At 49.9% G+C, this 16,864-nt stretch overlaps 1 protein-coding gene across 3 annotated transcripts; it reads left to right on the top strand.

Moving 5' to 3' along the window:
- Positions 1-6,371: 6,371 nt before the first annotated feature.
- Positions 6,372-16,604, top strand: Dnajb5 (DnaJ heat shock protein family (Hsp40) member B5). 3 transcript variants are annotated; one of them, XM_047525379.1, is made up of 5 exons: positions 6,419-6,501; positions 7,149-7,275; positions 9,773-10,017; positions 12,796-13,397; positions 13,609-16,604. In XM_047525379.1, exons 3-5 carry the CDS (start codon positions 9,807-9,809, stop codon positions 13,840-13,842), a joined length of 1,047 nt encoding a protein of 348 aa, XP_047381335.1. In that variant the 5' UTR covers positions 6,419-6,501; positions 7,149-7,275; positions 9,773-9,806; the 3' UTR covers positions 13,843-16,604. The 3 variants fall into 3 exon arrangements, with proteins under 3 accessions (XP_047381334.1, XP_047381335.1, XP_047381333.1); XM_047525378.1 differs by lacking the exon at positions 7,149-7,275 and having other exon boundaries at positions 6,372-6,501; XM_047525377.1 differs by lacking the exons at positions 6,419-6,501; positions 7,149-7,275 and adding an exon at positions 7,295-7,476.
- The last annotated feature ends 260 nt before the right edge of the window (positions 16,605-16,864 follow it).

Below are 16,864 nucleotides of genomic sequence, written 5' to 3'. Positions count from 1 at the left end.
TTGTCCCCCTCCTCACTAAGGGCTAGTTTTAGACACTTCTTCCAGTTCCTGCTAAACTACAAAGTAGGGAAGCTAGTTGGCTGTTTTCTCCTGAACTTCTGGGACCTCCCTGGATGATAGAATCCTCCCCATTTTTATACACTGTTTTAGAGTAATATGATAGTATTGGGAAAACTTAGGTTTGGAAGACCTTTGGAGGACTATGAAATCCCCATTCATCCCTTTACCTGGTGAGAATAGCCAGTTCCTCAGCATCTCTAGGTAGTGGACCAGATGCTGACACTACCTCCAAAGCCACAGAAGCTCCAAGAACAAGTAATTGCTAACATTTTAGTATGTACTATGCACTGGGGAATCCTAAGTACTTCACACTCATCTTCAAAATGACCCTATGAGGCGGGTAAGGGTGTAGCTTAGTGGTACAGTGCTTGCCTAGAAAGCTCAAGGCCCTGGGTTCCATCCCCAGCACCACAAAACAACAACAGATCTTATAAGGTTTGTGTTACAGATGAGTAATATGAACACTTTACATTTCTCAAGTTTACATAGTCACACAGCTAGGAAGTGGAGGAACCAAGTAGTCAGTTCTCAGTGCCCATGTTCTTAGCCACTTTATTGTGCTGCCTGTCAAAGTACACCTCAAAGGAATGGCTGTAAAGTGGGCTAGGACACACCCCTTCTGTGCCTGAGAATAGACCTAAACAGGTAACCAGGCTGTAGTCATGTCACAGATTTCTCACCACCTGGACAACTCACCCCACTTACTCATTGGGCTCCCATATGTCTCCTCCCTCCCTGAAGTTTTCCCATGGGGAACATTGTTCATCAGACTCAAAGGTAGGTTAATACCATCACCTACCTCTTTTCATCACCAAGCCTCTTTTCTTTGTTTCCAGACAGTGAAGCTGAACATCAGGGCAGAAAAAAAGGCATAAATATTGGGTCTCTGTGGACCAGAACAAGGTTTCCCCATCCTCAGTCCTGCAACCCTGGCTGGAGATTTAGGCCCCTCCAAGGACTGTTCCTCCTACCAGCTGCCACTTGCTCCACACAAACCTCTACCCACCTTGTCCAGATCCAACTCAAATGCACTCTTCGATCCCTAGGGAAATTCATCCCCCAAAGGAAAACAGTGGCTGCTAAATTTACTAAACATGAGTAATTAGTGTGCTGTCTCTACCCCACCACCCTTTCCAAGGGTTGTTTGGAGTTTGACCTTGCTGTACCTGTTTCCTCATCTGTAAAAATCCAGAAAATAATCCCTGCTGTCTGCCTCCTGAGCTGGTAGTTGAGTTGAGGATGGAGTGAGATTGGTAATAGGAAAGAGCTTTAAACATTGTAAGGCACTGAGTGAACAGCAAGGATTTATGCTTCATCTGAAGCTCTAAGAATGTCATCTTCCACCCTCCCACAGTCCCAGACATAGCTGGGGGTACTGCCAGTGGCCTCTGTCCAAAGTGCTGAAGTCACAGCCAAGCCATCTGGGACCTTCATTTCTTCTTTGACCTACCTTTAAGTAAACATCAAGTGCATAGATTTCAAAGATTGCTCTAAAATACATAATTTTTGTCAAAATGTTTTATATTTAAGTATCTTTAGTTTTTCAAAATCAAAATAGGTATAGATGGGCAGGAGTTCATTTAGCAGCTCAGGGGGATAAGAGCTTGTGGTCTTAACTTGGTACAAGTGAACTGTATGAGATGGCTACCAAAAATGAATCAATGTAATCTAAAGCTACATGGAAAGAAGTTCAGGGTCAGAGAAGGGAGGCAGACTGACTCATTTATACACTATATCAATACTCCTGGAAAAAGTTGATCAGAGCCAGGTACCACAAACTAAAACCCATGACAGTGAACATGGACCTAGTGGTAGGAGCTGAACAAAGCAGAGGAGGAACCCATGAAGACACAAGCCCTGGAGAGGGGCAGACATGAGGGATACAGATGTCTGACAGATGACTGGCAGGCCAATAAAGTTGATGATGTAGTCTCAAAAATGAAGAAAAAAGGTGACACTATAGAAAAGCAGATTTATCCTCAATAAAACAAAAGATAATTGGATACCAGGGAGGGCAGCAAAGCTGTATAATCACATAACAGAAGACGCTGAATTGGAAGTGAGATACCTTATCAGGTATGGAGTCCTTCTGAGACCTGACATGCCAGTCAACAGTTAAGAAACTTCTGGCACATGCCCAGACTTGAGCCCAGCTGAGATGGAGGAAATATGTTCATAACTTTAAGAACCCACAGAACATGCCACATGGCATCAAAAACTTGAAAACTATATTTTTTTCTGTAGTTCACAGGTGGGCTCTTGGAAGCTTGCCTCTAGAACCTGATGCTGCACGCCCTCTGCTGGTCATTCCTAGCACTGCCATCTCATCTCAAAGCAAGAAATAGCCTCCTTAAATCCTATGGTAACCATCTGTGTAGGTTCTGAACCTGAAAGTACCAGAGAGTCAGATCCATAGTAAGTGCTCAGACAATGTACAGTGTACAGGGTCATAATAACAATAAGGATGAGTTCAAGTAATCTGGAATCAAAATTAGGTTTGTCATGTCTAGGAAAAGGGCTTAGGCTTACACTGGTTTTGGGGTACTTTCACATCCTGAACTATCACCAGAGTTAGCATCTCAGGCCATAACTCAGTGTGGAACCAAAGTTTTGGTTCAGTGTCAGCACGAAGTACGAATTGGGAGAGGTGCTAGGAGTCTCGACTACAAGAAGGAGTCAGTCTGTATCCAAGGTAATGAGTCAATGCAGCATTCCTTTTCCCAGGTGAAAACATCAGAGGGTAAGCACCCAGTCACTAGAGAACTCAAGCAAGGATTTCCCAGTGGAGAGGAATGAGGGATATGGGGACAGAATGAGACAATCACTAATTTCTAAGGATTTGCTAACTTTAAAGATGGTAATTGCCCTTTTCTCTTCAAATGATGGAATTCCAGTTCCAGCTTCCTATAAAACCCCCAGCAGCCAGTGTATTATCACATATAAATCATAAGCATAATTTGGGGAAAGAGCAGGACCATGGGCCAATCCTGTCACTAAACAGAGCAGGCAACTATGGGAATAGTCTTCTTTCTCCCCCCACAACCCCAGGATTCTCTGTTTCTACTGGCAACAGTGCTTGGCAGCATCCCACATCCAGATCTTAGCAACCATGGCAGCCCCTGGCAACTGCTGCCATGGTGACAAGACAGGGAACTGAGAACAGACCAAAGGGGGGGAGCACTTCCTCTGGAGGCTTTGAAATGTATGCAAAATAGGGGGCTCCGCCTCCCATATACAGTCTGGGAGGGAACATAGGCTCCTGTCTAAACACCTCCTCACTGGCACCCACCCCCGTCCCTGCCCACATGTTCCGGTTCCCTCAGGGTGAGGAAGTGAGGGACACCTAGGGTTATGACGTCTCCATCAGGAGGGAGGGTGAGCGGGGGTGTTTGGATCAAAGATACATGCATATACTGACAGATGTGGTGTCAGCGTCTGGGCAACCACATACTTCACCCACTCTTTGTCACGGAGACATGCCTCCATAGCCACTTAATCACATATGTACCCTGACACAAAATCACATACCTACAACAAAGAATAGAGAGTTAGATATACTACCATATAAAAATAATCATACAGATATACTCTCACTCACAAATTGAATTACCAATACAATAGTACAAATAACTCCCAGATTCACACATTATAGATGCACTCACACACCCAGATATCTGTGATCACAGAATAATGGTTAACTTGGTTGAGCATGAACTACAAGCTCAGAACTGAGTACATTACTTGTATTACCTTAATTAACCCTCACAACAATGCTGTGAAGTGTTGCTGTTGCAAGTCTCCATTTAGAAAGGACAAAATGGGGTACAGATGTGGCAAGTAGCCTCACACAGTCATAGTCTGACTCTAGGGCCCACATTCTTACAGACTATGCCACTATGTACCTTGATTCCTAACACACATCCCAGATGCCCAATACAATGGGACAGAGAGCAGCAATAATAATCCAGGCAGATAACAGAGTTCAAGTCAACTCATGAGGGCACAATCTTGCAACCCCAAAGGTCCAGCATTAGCTGGGGCCAGGTAAGAGCTGCTGACTAAACTCTGCCTCCATATTGGCATAGACCAAGTTGGGGGAGGCAAAAGAGACAGAACTGGAATAGGAAAAAGTGGAGCCACCCACAGCCTGGGGCCCCACGAGTCAGGGGGAAGGGGAGTGAAAGCCCCCAGATCTGAAGAACCAGCATCAGTCCTGGGCTCCCTCATGCTACTCTGTCTATCTCCATGTCACACTTGCAGTCTCTCATCACTGCTCACTGTCCTTTCCCTTCCTCATTCCGCCTCATCCCACATCCCTGTCCCATCATTATGCTGCTCATGCCATCCCCTTCCCTCTATTCCTCATCATCCAACCAGCCTCTCTCTCCATCCTCATTCTTTCCCCTCCTAACCTACCACCATAGCTCCCCTCCCCATCTTCCATCCTCCTTACCTCAACAATGTCTCCCTCATCTCATACTGATCACCCCATTTCACCACCCCCTCCTCATCTCTCTAACCCCACTTCCTCTCCATCCTCTTCTTACCCTAATTTCCTTTCTTACTTTAAACTCATACCCTTTATACTTGGGAGCCCCTTAAAAAGAAGGACCAGGAAAGAATACTGCAGACCTGACCCCAGGACCCCTAGACCCCTCTCATTCTCTATTCTGTGGCCTAAGTACTCCAAGTCTGCTTTTCCAGCTCTATCCAGTTTGCTTGATTTCATGGGTGTCTAAACTCTCTCTGGAAAACACAGGAAAGTGATAAGAGCTTCTTCCCAGGCCCTTCCTTGAACCCCTCAAGAATCCCCTCCCCCTCTTCACCCCCAGATTACCCCCTCCCCACCCCCGCTCTCTCGAGCACAGATGGGCCTGGGAGACAGTAACGTGGGCGCCAGGCTCCGTGTCTGCTGGAGCGGCGGCTTCCGCTGGCGACCGCCTCCGCAGCCCCGCCTGCTCTGAGCATTGGGGACACTAGAACTGAGATTTAATGATTTAATGTGGGGGGGCTGAGATGAGAGAGTCTGAGGGTGTTAGGAAAGGGGATCGTGGGGTACTGACATCAAAGGTAAAGGGGGAACTATGATAAGGGAGACCACCAGAGATAGGGATATGGAGGTAGGATTAAGAATAGGACGAGAAAGAGAGAGAGAGAGAGAGAGAGAGAGAGAGAGAGAGAGAGAGAGAGAGAGAGAGAAAGGAATAAAAGAGGAAAAGAAAGAGGCCAAGACAAAAGAGGGTGGGCAGACAACAGACAGGAGATGATAAGGGATAAGAAAGGGGGCAAGTAAAAGGGGCTAATATTCAGAAACTCTCAAAAAGGAAGTAAAAGGAAAGGTTGATTATAAGCAGCCTGAAAAGGGAGCTGTGGAGGTGAGAAGCAGCTACTCAGAAGGGAAGGAGGGTGAAAGGACTATACAGAAGAAAGGGGACTAGGGAAGAGAATCAAAGAGGTGCCATTCCTGGGGCAAAAGGCCAGATTACTGATAAAAGGAGAGAGTAGAAGGGCACTTAAACTCTACAAGTTTGAGATTCAGTTAGGCCATGTCAGGTCAACCCCAGGTTCAAGTAAAGTAAACTAAATAAGGTCAGGGGGGCTGGGAAGATAGCTCAGTCGGTAAAGTGCTTGCCTTGCATGCACAAGGCCCTGGGTTCGACCCCCAGCACCACCAAAAAAATAAAATAAAAAGTAAGTAAATAAGGTCAGGTCGCGGTCGGTTCACAGTTCCAAGGAAGACAGGTAACTCGGATGACCTTTTAGCCCTGGTCCAGGGACTACACCTCCCAGAGTGCTTTATTCTTTCTCCCCCCGCCCCCGCCTCCTGCCTAAACGGAGAAAGGAAAGAATGCCCAGTGCCACCGCCAACTGGTGGGCGCAGTTTTCCTTTAAGGCTGCCTTTGACGTTGCACGAGTTCCAGAAGGTTCTCCCGGGATTCGAGCGATGACCAGTACGTCCCACCTTCTCAAACCGGAGATTGGACTAATATAGTTGCACCCCCAGCAGAGGTCTGAGTCCTACAGACGAACCAATAAAATCAAAGGGCGCGTGGAGTTGTCACCCTCTATCCTTTTCACCAATGACACGACGAGATGACGAAGAGGTGTGGTTGATTGATCCCAGAGGGCACCAATCAGACCCACACCAATCACTGCCCGGAATGTGTGCGCGTGTGGCCGGGTGACAGGGGCGGAGAAGGGGTGGCTAACACTGAGCCGCTCGTTGAAAGCTGCCCAATCACAGCAGAGGTTTAGCTGAGTGACGGGCAGACGGCGCAATCGACGATACGGAGGCGGAGCCGTGGGGGCGGGCTCCCGGTCCCGCTGTCTGCGGCCGGCGGGCAGGCGACTCCTGTCCCGAGTGGAGGCGGCGGAACCGGAGCCGGGGGAGGGGGCAGCGGCTGTGTGACGGACCGCGGAGGCACCCGCAGCTCCTCACCGGTGAGGGCGCTGAGCCAGGACTCAGGGGTCCCGGGAGTGGGGTGTCACGGAGACAGGGGTCTTGGTGTCGGGGGTTGGGACACCGAGGGCCCATTGGCTCTTCTGTGGGGGTGCAGAGACTGGGAACTCGGGGTCTGCACGGTGCTCGGCGTCCGCACCCTAGGCTTGGTTCTCCCGCCAGCCAGTTTCTGAGCCGGGAGAGTCGGGTCGGGTCGGGTCGGGACGAACTGGGTTCTATCGGGCAGAGGCGTTTCTGAGCAGGCCAGCCAGCCAGCGCGGGTGACATCACCGACCCCCTCCTCCGCCGGTCGGAACCCCCTCCCCTCCTCTCCCCGCAGCGCCTTTTGTCCTGGCCAGGCTCTGCTCTGCCCCGCCCCTCCCCGCCCATCTGCGGGGGAGGAGACTCCCCGTCAGTGACTTCATTGAGTAGGTTCTTGGGTATTGGACTTGGGTCCTCCCCAGATAGGAGCTCGCTGCCTCTCAGACCCTCACTATCACACCTGTCACAGGTACATACACTACCACTCACAAGCACACGTTGCCACTGCCAGCCTCACTGTCACACTGCCATACAGCCATTCACAATCAGCCAGACACTGCTGCACCTGACAGCAGGTAGCCAGTGGACCCTCCGCCTTCACTCTCAGCACCTGGGGATCAGGTCCAGCTCCTGCAGCACCAGACAGGCCTTGCTGGGCAAGGGCCTCTGAGAATCCGAGGAGGTGGCTTCCAGAGCTGCAGCATTCCAAGCAGGCTCCGGTGGAGCAATCAGAGGTGAGGGGCTTGGCTGGGCATGTTTAAGCGCACAGTGCTCTCCTGCCCACCCCCAGCAGCACCCCCACTACAGGCTCGAGGAGCTTTCCGGAGCTTCCCACACTTCTGGGGAGAAGACTTCTTAGCCAGCTTGATGTTTAAAATTCAGCTGGAGCCCTTAAAACTTCGAGCGTGGACGCTGAATGGGTTTGTAAAGTTTCGGTAAGTCCCTCCTGAGAAGGGCGCTCATACCCATACCAAGTCAAATTCTCCACATCAGCCATACCCCTCCATCCCCTCTTTGCTTCCTCATCTCATCCTCAATTACATGTAAGAACCCCCTTCTCTCTCACCTGTGAATGAATTCCGCCCCTATCATTCATATCCTCTCTCAAATCCTTTTCACAAACATCTCCTCCAACACAACTCTCTACAGTTTTTGCTCTCCACCCCTCATAACCCATTGTCCCTCTGTCATTTCCATTTGTCATCTATTATCCCCCCTCCATCAAGACCTCCCTATTACCTCAAGAGGCCCTCTTGCCATTTCTCCCCATTTTTCATTCCTGCCTCTACATTAAATCCTCCTCATTCTTCTCCATCAAAGGCAATGCCATACCATGGGGCTTCTTTGTCATTGTACCACGCGGCTTGTGGGTAGGGGGAGTGAGGGAGGGTAGAAAGGAGAAGGAGGAAAAAGAGGCAGGTTCTGAGAGAGTTTGCCCTGTGTTTGTGGAGGCAAGAGAATTATGAGTCTGTAAAAGCTAGCAGGTGGGTGCCCGAAAGGACACTGGCCGGGTGAAAAGGTAACGCAGGGACAGCAAAAGGAGAGTGGGTGGACTGGAGAGCTGTTCTGACTTGCCTTCTGCCTAGTAGCTGCTATAGTTTTCTGGGGCACCCTGTTGATGTTCTGGGGTTCCTTCCCAATTCCGGAGGAAAGGTGTGGGCTGAGGTAGAGATGGCAGACCCCCCCACACCCCGCTCCCTCTCAGACGGCTTTTACTGCTGCTTCTGAAAATGGCCACCCTCCCCCAGATGCTCTTTCTTCTCTGCCTCCCCCAACACCAGTCTCCCCCACAGACGTGACATGCTGGTGTGGGGAAATGGGGGAGCGTCTTTATGGTGCCTTCTCTTCATCAGAGTGAAGTGACTCCCAGCACCGTGAGTCAATCCAGCCACCTTCAGTAGGCTTTGTGGAGGCAAGAGCTAAGGCCATTGTCCCTGCCTACCTGGGGCCTTGGAGGCCTCCCCCTTACCAAGTCACAGTCCTCACTCCTGCCAGGCACCCTGTATACTTCACTGCTTTGAAGCAGTCAGAAAAGCAGGTCTCAGCTATGGCTGCCAGCCCAGGACATTGCTAGAAAGACTCTGGTTCTCCTGGCTTTGGCACAGGGTCGGCCATGTTTCGGAAGGGCAAGAGAATGGCTTCTGATCCTTCCCCCAGATAACTGTAGATATAGAAAAGCACCTTCCCTTCATATCCTACATAGATGCATGAATGGGGGGAGGGGAGATTCAAGTAGAAGAATAAGAGCCCTGTGTTTCTTCTTCATGTAACAGATGACCCTGCACCCCACATAAAAGGGTTTATCAGGAGAGTGTGGGTCTAGTACGGGGCCAGATTCTAAACCACAAGGGCAGGTGAGAAGGAGGGACTTTCAGGGAATGCCCAACTGTCTCCTAGCTGCTAAGGTTTAAAAAGGCCCTATCCTCAGACACTTCTATTCACAAACACTGGTGTTCAGGCAGCACAGACAAGTCTTTACACACAGCTTTGTGTGTAGACACTGGGAAATGAGTAAAGGCAACTGCTGCCCTCACTGGGGGAAGGACATTGCCACCCCCTGCTAAGGAGGGTGTTGGAAACAGCAGTTTCCTAAGACTGTGAGTCACCCTGTGATCTGACTCACACATGAGACTTAGCATAGGCTGGGGGACGGGTAGGGAGACCTGGGGTCTTCAGTGGCAGAGAATACTCCAGACACCCATACCCTGACTCAGCCTGGCTGTCCAGGACAACTGGCCAAAGACCTAGGCCTGTTCCCGGTCCTGTGCCACTGCCCCAGCTGCCCTCAGCCTGGGCACTGTGCCTGAGGTGTGGCGTAGGAGACCACGATGCTCAGGTGACCTCACCCAGTGCACTGACCTTCGCCAGCTTCTGTGTGTGGTCTGTCAGTCCACGGTGCCACCTCACTCAGAAGGACCTCGGGGGTCCTCAGTCTAGCCCAAGGGCCTGGGCCTCAGCCGAGCCTTAAGAAGTGGGCCATAACCTTCAGCTTCCTGTTTGGAAAATCCAGGAGCTGAGGAAGGACTCATGGAATCTAGGATGTCAAAACTGGAAGAGATCATCTAGCCTAAACCTTTCATTTTATAGATGGGGAGAGAGAGACCCACAGAACAGGCATGACCTACTACTGAAGGTCACACAGGGAGTCATTTAGGAATTGCAGGATCATTAAGAACAGGGCTGAGGAGTGGAGAAGAAAGGCACCAAGGACTGGCCCTGGGTTTCTTTCAGAAATAAGGAGACCAGTGCCGGTCCAGTGGCTGTAATGGGAAAAGATTATTATAAGATTCTTGGGATCCCATCTGGGGCCAACGAGGATGAGATCAAGAAAGCCTATAGGAAGATGGCCTTGAAGTACCACCCAGACAAGAACAAAGAACCCAATGCTGAAGAGAAGTTTAAGGAGATTGCAGAAGCCTATGATGTGCTGAGTGACCCTAAGAAACGGAGCCTCTATGACCAGTACGGGGAGGAAGGTAAGAGGGCTGCACTGCAGCCCAACAGGGACCCCTGTGTTTGAGTGAATTGGCTCTAATAGCAAAGAACTGAGCAGGGGTGAAGGTGGCAAGTATTCCTAATACTGACACCCAAGGGAGAGAAGAGACCACTCACTACCTAGTCTCAGTTTACTGCCTCTCTCTACCCTACTCTAGTTCAGGCCTTAGAGAGGTCTGAAGCAGGAGCCAGAGGCCTCCCCCCTCCCTCTTTCCTTCCCAGCCTTATTAGTCCTGCCTGAAGTCCCTGCTGCTTCATTGGCTGATGAGAATGGTGAGGGAAAGGGTGCCTGTGGCTCTCTGAGGACAGAGCATTTACATTCATCAGCATAAAAGTCTGGCCCTTAAGCAGCCTGGGGATTAACCACCAGAGCCCTGAGTAGAAATGGTTGTCCCCTTCCCTTCCCCCACCCCAGCCCACTTTAGGCCAGGAGAACAGAAATGGAGCTTCACCTCCCAGAGGAAGTGGCAGGGATCCAAGGGTGGAAGGGGAACTGCTTACTGGCATCTCACCCCCTCCCAGGGGCAGCTGGTGGCCAAGCACAGGGCGGGTGGCAGGAAAGGCCCAAATAAAGGCTCTGAGAGGGTGGCCCCTCCCAGCACATCCCACGAGCATGATGTAGCTGCTAATTCTGGGCCTGCCCCTCAGGGCTGCCTGCCACCCGCCAGCCACAGGCACCTGTCAGGCTATATTAAGAGACATTGTCACAGCTGAGGACTCTCCTTCCTGGGAGGAACTATCATTCTTCCCCACCTTTCTTTCACATTCTCCTCCTCTTCACCCTCCCCACCCTATCTTCAAAATGAAATGGGCTAATGGTATGTACTGTACCTGATACAAAGCAGGAACTCAAAGGAATGTTCTTTTTTTCTTTTTCCATTCTCCTTGCTTTGTGTTCCATTCCTCTCTACCCTTACCCTCTTGTGTGCCCCAGTCCTTCCAACCCCCTCTTCTCATTCTCCATGCTTCTACTTCCCTCTATCTTTTCTGCTTGCCTCCTAGATTTACAAACTCCCAAATTCACCAGCTATCTCTTGGAGTCCCCAGCCTTCTCCCCAGCATTCCCATCCCTCCGGGGTGGAGGGATGGGAATGGTAGGGGTGGGAAAGAGGGAAGCTGTGCAGACACCATGCCACCATGTGACCTGTCTCGGAATTGCATGCATTCCTCCACTCAGCCTCACCTTTGTTTAGGAAGCAGGCGGGAGTTGGGAGAGCTACCCTGAACTTCACCCCACCACCACCACCAGCATGCCCAAGCCTAAGTGCAGAGTAATGCTCAGAATCAGCCCAGACACCAGGTTCTGGTGCAGATTTTCATCCCAAGGACCCCTAAGGCTACATGAGGGCCTGGGAAAGGAGAGGCAGCCTTGGAAATGTTGACTGTATTTTTGTCCACTCTGCCCCCTCCGCAAGAGCCATCCAGAACAATTGTGCACACAGACTCTATGTGCAGCTCTGGGTTGGGACAAGTTGTTCCTAGTTTGAAAAGGGAGTGGTGGTGGTAAAGGAGGAATCCCGCAGGAAGAATTACCCCCTCCTGCTGTCATCAGTTCAACCTCCCTCTCTCACTGAGTTCTGCCAAGCTTTTTGAACTTGCTTGATAGCTCCTCAATAGGAGGAAAGAACAGATCCTAAATCTCGACAGAGAAGTGAAGGGGTGGCTACTGCAAGTACCTGAACTGCCTGCCACCTGGCCCCTCTAATGAAACCCAAATCTATCCTTGTGGTCCCAGGAAATGAGGCTAATTTAGGCTCAGGCCTCCATGACCAATTGAAATTCTAGATAAAAGACTTCAAAGAGAAGGAACCCTTCCTCTAGCTTGGGCCCCACCCCGGAGTCTACATATTCTGGATGAGCTCTCAATGTTAATCCCCTCCACACAGCTCCCAGGACCTCCATAACCATCACCACCACACCCACGAAGGTGCCATCCAGGACTCTGAATCCTAGATAGGACATGATTCAAGAGAGAGCACCTGGGGTCACAGCCTGCAAGATGCCAGCCATTCATGCATGGTGGTTGGTCTACATTAGGTGTGGGGTCTAGGGCTTGATGTTGCATAACTCCAGGAGCTTCATTCCCATTGTAGTCTGTGTCTGCACTGTGTGAATGACATTCCCTGGAGCTATGCAACACTATGAGCAGGGTTTAAGAATAAAATATTTGAAAACTTGTAGAAAAATCATTCCTGTGTTTTTGAGTCTTTCTAATTTCCCATTTGGCATGAGTCAAGGAAAGAGGAAGCATTACTAGAAGCTAATTACTAGGGTTTCCTCCCAGATTGTCTCCCCAACTCATCTGGGGCAGGTCACTTATTAACCCCCTATGTGGTCAAATCCTGTCTGATTGCCTCTTGCTGTTGTCTTTGGAGATAAGCAGGGGTCTGGGAGTCAGGTATGACTTGTAATGTGATACCAGACCAGCCACTCAAGGCTTTGTGAGACATTTCTGGGCCACGAGTACATGGAAAAGGTGACAGAATTGAAAGTCCATCCTCTAAGTCCCCTAGTTCTGACTTTTTCATCTAATGGGTAATCCAGCCTCTTCGAACCTCAAGATGTACATTATTCTTAAATACATAATTAAGAGTAGAAATTAATCTTGCCAGAAGTTTTTCTTACTGTTAGCCTGATCCTCTCAGAGTTAAAGGTTGCTTCTTTCTCTAGGCCCAAGAACTGGGAGTTGAGGGCAGAGGGAAGTGACTGGTGTGGGGCCAGGATGGGCCACAATGCCCCTAACTTCTCCTCCCCTCTAGGCCTGAAGACCGGCAGTGGTACGTCAGGTGGCTCCAGTGGCTCCTTTCACTACACCTTTCATGGGGACCCCCATGCCACCTTTGCCTCCTTCTTTGGTGGCTCCAACCCCTTCGATATCTTCTTTGCCAGCAGCCGCTCCACTCGGCCCTTTAGTGGCTTTGATCCAGATGACATGGATGTGGATGAAGATGAGGACCCATTTGGTGCCTTTGGTCGTTTTGGCTTCAATGGGCTTAGTAGGGGTCCAAGGAGAGCCCCAGAACCACTATACCCCCGGCGCAAGGTGCAGGACCCACCTGTGGTGCATGAGCTGCGGGTGTCCCTGGAAGAGATCTACCATGGCTCCACCAAACGCATGAAGATCACTAGACGGCGCCTCAACCCTGATGGGCGAACTGTACGCACTGAGGATAAAATCCTGCACATCGTCATCAAGCGTGGCTGGAAGGAAGGCACCAAGATCACCTTCCCCAAAGAGGGTGATGCCACTCCTGACAACATCCCTGCTGACATTGTCTTCGTACTCAAAGACAAGCCCCATGCACATTTCCGCCGAGATGGCACCAATGTGCTCTACAGTGCCCTGATCAGCCTCAAAGAGGTGGGACCTGCTCAGGTTTTGTGTGTGTGTGTGTGTGTGTGTGTGTGTGTGTGTGCGCGCGCACGTGCGCGCACGTGTGCGTGTGTTGTGTGGGTGACAGAAAACATTCCCTACCTTCCTGGCATGTCACACCTTCTTCCCCCATTTCAGTCTTTCTCCTCCCTTCCCATGAACTTTGCCCCACCTTTTCCTCATTCTCTGTTTTCCCCAGGCACTGTGTGGCTGCACCGTGAACATTCCCACCATTGATGGCCGAGTGATCCCTTTGCCCTGTAATGATGTCATCAAGCCAGGCACCGTGAAGAGACTCCGTGGGGAAGGCCTTCCCTTCCCCAAGGTGCCCACTCAGCGGGGAGACCTCATTGTGGAATTCAAAGTTCGTTTCCCAGACAGATTAACACCACAGACACGACAGATCCTGAAGCAGCACCTACCCTGTTCCTAGGCTCTGCCCCAGCTAGTTCAGAGTCTACCACAGCAATACCCCACACTCACCCCACCCGATGTGCACCCAGCTTGATGTCCACTGGACACTGGCAACTTTTTCTAAAATGCAAAAAAACCACTGGTTTTCAGGAAAATGTTCCTATTCCTGACCCCTTTCAGAGCTGGGCTGCTTTGGGGGAGTGGGAGGGAGGTGGGGAGAGCTAGCCCAGGCCAGGGGTCAATTTTCATGTCACTAGCTTTGAATCCAGTTCCCACTTCAGTGGCTGGAGAGTGACTTGAGTGCTACTTGAAGATGTAGATTCCTTGTCCATGCCTGTAAATAGCATGTCCTCTTTCCCCTCTTGGCCTTGCTAATCCCTTTCCTCTCCCTTCCCTTTGGTTTCCTCCTGCTGGGGGAGGAAGAGGATAGAAAGGATACTGCTTTCATTCTCCCACTCCCAGGTCCATAGTGTCCAAGGTTATCACACACATATTCATGCACATGAAGCCCTTGAGCGTCTGTGCCTCTCCAGGAGATAGAGAGGACAGGAGATAGGAAGGGACAGTCTGCAAACCATGAACAGGGCCATTGAGCACAAGACACTTTTCATTTGGGACAGGGAGGTGAACCGGCCCTCAGCAGCCTCCTGACAGCTGCTCAGGCTACACTTCACAGAGCTGGAAGTTCTGTCCTTACAGCTGCTTTGAGGAGTGTTCAAGGGCAGAGGGAAAGAAGAAGAGGGGTCTAAGGTATGAAGCTAAGAGGTGGTGCAGGGCCCATCTCCCAGCCTTCATCAGGAAGGGAAAGAGCTTTGGGGTCAGGTGGCAGCTATTTCCCACCAAGAGATTCAGGGTCACATGTTTCTCCCCACACCTCTGAACTCAGGGCCTAGCCACCCCAAACTTCCAAATCCCACTTTTATGATATGTGAAGCTACTTATTTCTTATCCTTCTTGGAGGCTGTGTGGGGAATTTCCAGCCCTTTTATGCCTATGTGACCCCACCCCACTCCCACAGTTGTATAAAAATCAAATAGTGAAGGAGCTGGGAGAAGACTGCTTTAGCCAGTCCTGGGGTGGGGTCTTTAGGTTTTCTCACTTTGACAAGCCCCTGAATGTTTTTATAGTAGTTTTTTTTGTATTTTTTTGTAATGACAGTATTATGGAAAAAAATAAAATATTTTAAAAATATGGCCTCTGAGCAGGAACAACTAACCTGAGATGGGGACAGGTGTGCAGTGCTACTGTCAACCTCCCTTCAGGGTCCAGGCCACCTTTGAGAAGCCCAAGCAGGCCCTTGATAAAAGCTGAGGATTATTCCTTCCTTTCTCTAAACTCAGACTCTTCGGATTTCTAAAACAGGTACCCAAACATAAGAAAGATAGAAGATACCACTCAGGTATTAGAAGAATCAGACAATTTGGGAAGAAAAAAAAATCCCTGGTCATAAGAAACAGGGACCATCCTCTTTTGAAAATATATTAATATGATATTGAATAGATTTTCTTCTCTTGTCTAAAATTTCTGTGAATTTGAGGAATTTTCTTCCTAGGAGGGGATGGAGGAGAACTTTGTAGCTGACCAAAAGAGAGACATCTCCAGAGACCAAGATCAGGCAACAGAAAGGGTAGCTAGAGGTTCCTGGAATCCTTGGCCAGAGCTGGCAGAGCCTGGGTTGGGGACATGGGCCCCATGGGAGGCACTGATCATAGTTGCTGATCCTTGCACCTCACAATTTTCTAGTGATATCTGTTCTGGTATCTGACCTGCTGATTCCTGCTGAGACAACTCTGGCTCTCAAAACCTGAGTGACCTTTGTGATGATGTCCCTGTCCTTTCCCTTGGGTCTGGGTAGGAAGGACCCCTGGGGCTGCAGAATGCCCATCCACAGGAGCTGTCTGGGCCTGGACTTCCTCCTATGACTGTCCTTCCTCCAAGTGTGATGCCTGCATTCCCAGAATCAGACCCAGGACAGTTAGGTTCTCCTGAGCTCAGTGTCCCCAGTGTCATGAAGGCAGTGTCGTCTGCAGCTGAGCCTGGCCCTGCACAGCAGTGGACACTGACTGGGCTTTACTGTGGCCTTGCTGCCTCACCTTTCATCCCAGGACAGAGTCACTGAAAAAGGCTCCTCATCCTTTTATATGAACTATTTTTGCCACAGGCTGTTCCTCATAGTGCAGAAGAAAACCAAGGGGTCTTGCTCACAAGGGTGTCTCCTAATCCCCTGGCCTGAGCAGGGACACCCCAATCCTGCATCCCCTACTTCATGCTCTTCTGCTCTGTGGCTCCTAGGGTAGTCCTTCTCTTTATTCAAGGCTACATTCTGGTCCTGGCTCTTTCTGGAGGCCTGAAGTTTTGGAATCTGGGTCCACTAAGCCAGACTTCTCCCTCTGACCCTCATATGGAAACACAGGACCTGGGAAATTTTCATGTCTTCATGGAGCAACACTGGGAATGGGATTAGGAGACCCTAGAAATCAGGTTATCTGAAGTAAGGGGCACTCGAGGAGAATGCCTTGAGGCCAGCTCTACAGCTCTACCTGCAAATTGAACTTAGAGGCTGTGTGGGATTTACTGGTCCGTTAATATTTGTGTAACCCACATACACACACATATACACAGAGCTGTAGAGAAGTCAAGATAGTAAAGAAGATGTGGCAGGGGAATGGGCTTACTCTTTAAACCCCTTTATTAAGTTTTCTCACACAAGTCCCTGAATATTTTAGATTTTTTTGTGTAATTTTCTAATGACAGAACTATAAAAATTATTTGTTCATTTTGGATGACAATAATATTCTCTTTAAGGCACGGCCATTCTGGATTTTGGACCACTGGCACTCTTGGGGAGGGGCATTTTTTGGTCGCTGGAGTCCTTTGACCTCTCAGTTTACTAGACACATCCAGCTCACTGTCTCCAGGACATCTTCCAATTATGGCTTAGGAACCTTGGAAATCTCCTTGGACTTCATTTCTCCCTTGCATCTTTGTCCCTTGAAAGAATTCCTAAGTCTCCATATCCTTCTCCTAAAGAGGAAACTCTG

This window comes from Sciurus carolinensis, chromosome 14 (assembly GCF_902686445.1).
Source record: "Sciurus carolinensis chromosome 14, mSciCar1.2, whole genome shotgun sequence".
Classification (NCBI taxonomy): Eukaryota; Metazoa; Chordata; class Mammalia; order Rodentia; family Sciuridae; genus Sciurus; species Sciurus carolinensis.
Note: the sequence above shows the minus strand (reverse complement) of the source record. Positions and strands in the feature narration are given on the sequence as shown.

Excerpts from the sequence above, each read along its gene's own strand:
- Dnajb5 (XM_047525377.1), top strand. The coding sequence starts at position 7,295 with ATGTTTAAGCGCACAGTGCTCTCCTGCCCACCCCCAGCAGCACCCCCA. Across the intron at positions 7,477-9,772 it reads AATGGGTTTGTAAAGTTTCG|AAATAAGGAGACCAGTGCCG; the intron begins GTAAGTCCCTCC and ends GGTTTCTTTCAG. Across the intron at positions 13,398-13,608 it reads CCCTGATCAGCCTCAAAGAG|GCACTGTGTGGCTGCACCGT; the intron begins GTGGGACCTGCT and ends TGTTTTCCCCAG.